Here is a 2,862-nt window from a genome sequence, read left to right as displayed (position 1 = left end):
TATATATATATATATATATATATATATGTATATATATATGTATATATATATATATATATATATATATATAATATAATAATAATATTATTTTATATTATAGTTGCGGTGTATAGTCTCCTTTAAGGAGACAGAAAGAGACACGAAGCAGCAGACGCAGAACCAGGTTGCTGCTGCTGCTGCTCAGCCATCTGCTGCACTGCTGCAGTGTACATACACCGCAGGTGTATGCGGCGTTTGACAAGAGGAATAACATCACGCAGCAACAAGCAGCAACTGCAGCAGCAGCAGCAGCTGCTGCTGCTGCTGCTGTGTGCAGCAGCACCACCCGGTGCACCCGCAGCAACAGGAGCTGAGCTCCCGTTGCTGCTGCAACTGCAGCAGTCAGGTGCCCACCAGCAACTACTGCCACTGCTCCTGCTGCTGCTGCTGCTGCTGCTGCTGCTGCTGTTGCTGCTGCTGCTGCTGCTGCAGCTACTTGGGTTTCGTGTTGGGGGCTGCTAGCAGCAGCGGGATGTGGGGCCCCAGCCGCTGCGTGATTTTCTCGTGGGCGGCGAGGCGTCTCCTGCTGAATTCGAGCAGTGCTGTGAAGAAAGCAATGCTGCTGCTGCTGCTGCTGCTGCTGCTGTCTATCTCTGCTGCTGCTGCTGCTGCAGCTGCAGCACCCGCTGCAGCTGCAGTTGATGCTGCTCCTAGACTTGACCGCCGCCGCTCCTGCTGCTGCTGCTGCTGCTGCTGCTGCTGCTGCTGCTGCGGGGAAGTGTGCGGGCTAGAGTCGCCTGCAGCACCAGCTAAGACACTCTCTCCTCTGCTTGGTGAGCGCTGCAGCACCACAGAGAGGGGCCCGCTGCTGTTGACTTTGTGTTTCCGCTGCTGCTGCTGCTGCTGCAGCTTCTGCCGGCTGTGCTGCTGCTGCTGCTGCCGGGATAGTCGAGCCAGCAGCGCAACGAACTGCCGCGTTGTCTCCTCGTGCTGCAGCACCACGTTCCCCCCCACAAGGCTGAGCAGCAACACAACAAAAATATCTAATTGCTGCTTCATTCTCCTGCGTTTGCTGCTAATGCCCTGCTGCTACTGCTGCTGCTGCTGCTGCTGCTGCTGCTGCTGTGTATCTTACCTGTTGATGATCGATGCCCCCAGAGTTGCTGCGCGCTGCAGCGTGGTGTCTATCAGCTGCTGCAGCCCCTCTAGGGTCAGCAGCGGAGGCAGCAGGCCATCCAGTTCTCTGTCGCAGCAGCAGCACTCTTCTTCTGCTGCAGCAGCAGCAGCAGCAGAGGTGCAGCAAGTGCTTCCTTGAGACACTGCAGAGAACGCGGCTGCTGCAGCTGCTGCTGCATCAGCACTTTGACCCGCATTCATCATGCTGCTGCTGCAGCAGCAGCAACAGCAAGGGTTCTCTCGCACCCGAAGCCGGCCGTAGACTGCTGCTGCTGCCTGGGACCGACGCCTCAACGATGGGCTGACACCCTGCAGCAGCAGCAGCAGCAGGAACAGCAGCAGCAGCAGCAGCAAAAGCAGCAGCAGCAACAGCAGGAACAGCAGCAGCAGCAGCAGCAAAAGCAGCAGCAGCAACAGCAAAAGCAAAATCGATGATCATGCTTTTCGAGTGTCACTATAAACAGCGTCGCTAGCTCTTCTCCTGACGTGGGAGTAGCAGCAGCAGCAGCAACAGCAGCAGCAGCAGCAACAGCAGCAGCAGCAGTATCATCATCAGCAGCAGCAGCAGCAGCAAACGCTGCACTGAACACACTCGCTGCCTGAGGAAGACATTTGTTGCTGCTCCGTGAGAAAGAGAGAAACCAGCCACAGATACAGCAGAAGACGCAGCACCCCTGCACAGACACCGCAACACAGTATATAACGAGCGCAGCTGCAGCAGCAGCTGCAGCATACCTGCAGCAGCAGCTGCAGCAGAACTACAGCAGCAGCAGCAGCAGCAGGTATGCGGAAGCTGGTGATTGAAGTTGCTGCTGTTTCTGTTTCTGTCTCTCTTTCTGTCTCCGTCTCTCTCTGCGGTTGCAGTGTCTCTGCTGCTGTCTCGTTGCTGCTGCTGCTGTCTCGTTGCTGCTGCTGCTGTCTCCTTGCTGCTGCTGCTGTCTCGTTGCTGCTGCTGCTGCTGCATCCATGTTGTGTCTCTCACGCCACGCTGCTTCTCCTCTGTGATGGCTCTTGCTGCGCTGCTGTCTCCTCCTGCAGCTGCAGCACTTTCCCTTCCGGCTGCAGCAGCAAAGACAGCGGCAGCAGCCGCTGCCCTGCTGCAGTCACCACCTGCAGCAGCAAACCACACGCAGAGTTTCAGCCCTCACGCAACGAAGTAGCAGCAGCAGCAGCTACTGCTGTTTAGTTTGCATCTGTTGCTGCTGCTCCTGGCGCTCTTGCTGCTGCGCCTGCTGCTGCTGCTGCGGTTGCTGCTGCAGTTGCTGCGCCAGCTGCTGCTGTTTCTGCTGCTGCTGCAGTAGTAAGACACTCACGCAGCAGACTCTTGTCTCCAGCTGCGTCCCCAGATCTCGGGCTCGCTGCAGCACAGATGCTGCGCTGGTCACCGCCTGCAGCAAGCATCCAAACTGCAGCAGCAGCAGCAGCAGCAGCAGCAGCAAACGCAGCAGCAGCACCAGAAGCATGAAGAGCTGTTGCTTCTTTGAGAGGAGATATCTATTGTGTGTCTCCTCCGGCTGCTGCTGTTTGCTGCCCCTGCCTCTGCCGCAACAGTCTGTTTCTGTCTCTTTCTCTGTTTGTTTCTGTCTCTGTTTGTCTCTTTCTCCTTGCTGCTGTCTCCTTGCTGCTGTCTCCCTGCTGCTGTCTCCCTGGCCTACCCATTCCGGTGAGAGTTCGGAGAGAGCTGCTTCCTCTTGTGCTGCAGCAGCA

At 56.6% G+C, this 2,862-nt stretch overlaps 1 protein-coding gene across 1 annotated transcript; it reads right to left on the bottom strand.

Moving 5' to 3' along the window:
- Positions 1-471: 471 nt before the first annotated feature.
- On the bottom strand, positions 472-2,814 carry EMH_0087740 (uncharacterized protein; the record flags this gene model as incomplete). The annotated part of the gene is made up of 6 exons (XM_038022929.1): positions 472-997; positions 1,115-1,222; positions 1,642-1,829; positions 2,138-2,265; positions 2,478-2,543; positions 2,811-2,814. The coding sequence occupies 6 exons, from the start codon at positions 2,812-2,814 to the stop codon at positions 472-474; spliced, it is 1,020 nt and encodes a 339-aa protein (XP_037878783.1).
- Positions 2,815-2,862: the final 48 nt, after the last annotated feature.

This window comes from Eimeria mitis, genomic scaffold, assembly GCF_000499745.2.
Source record: "Eimeria mitis Houghton genomic scaffold, Emh_scaff6491, whole genome shotgun sequence".
In the NCBI taxonomy this organism is placed as follows: Eukaryota; Apicomplexa; class Conoidasida; order Eucoccidiorida; family Eimeriidae; genus Eimeria; species Eimeria mitis.
This window is presented reverse-complemented; position numbering and strand designations above follow the sequence as displayed.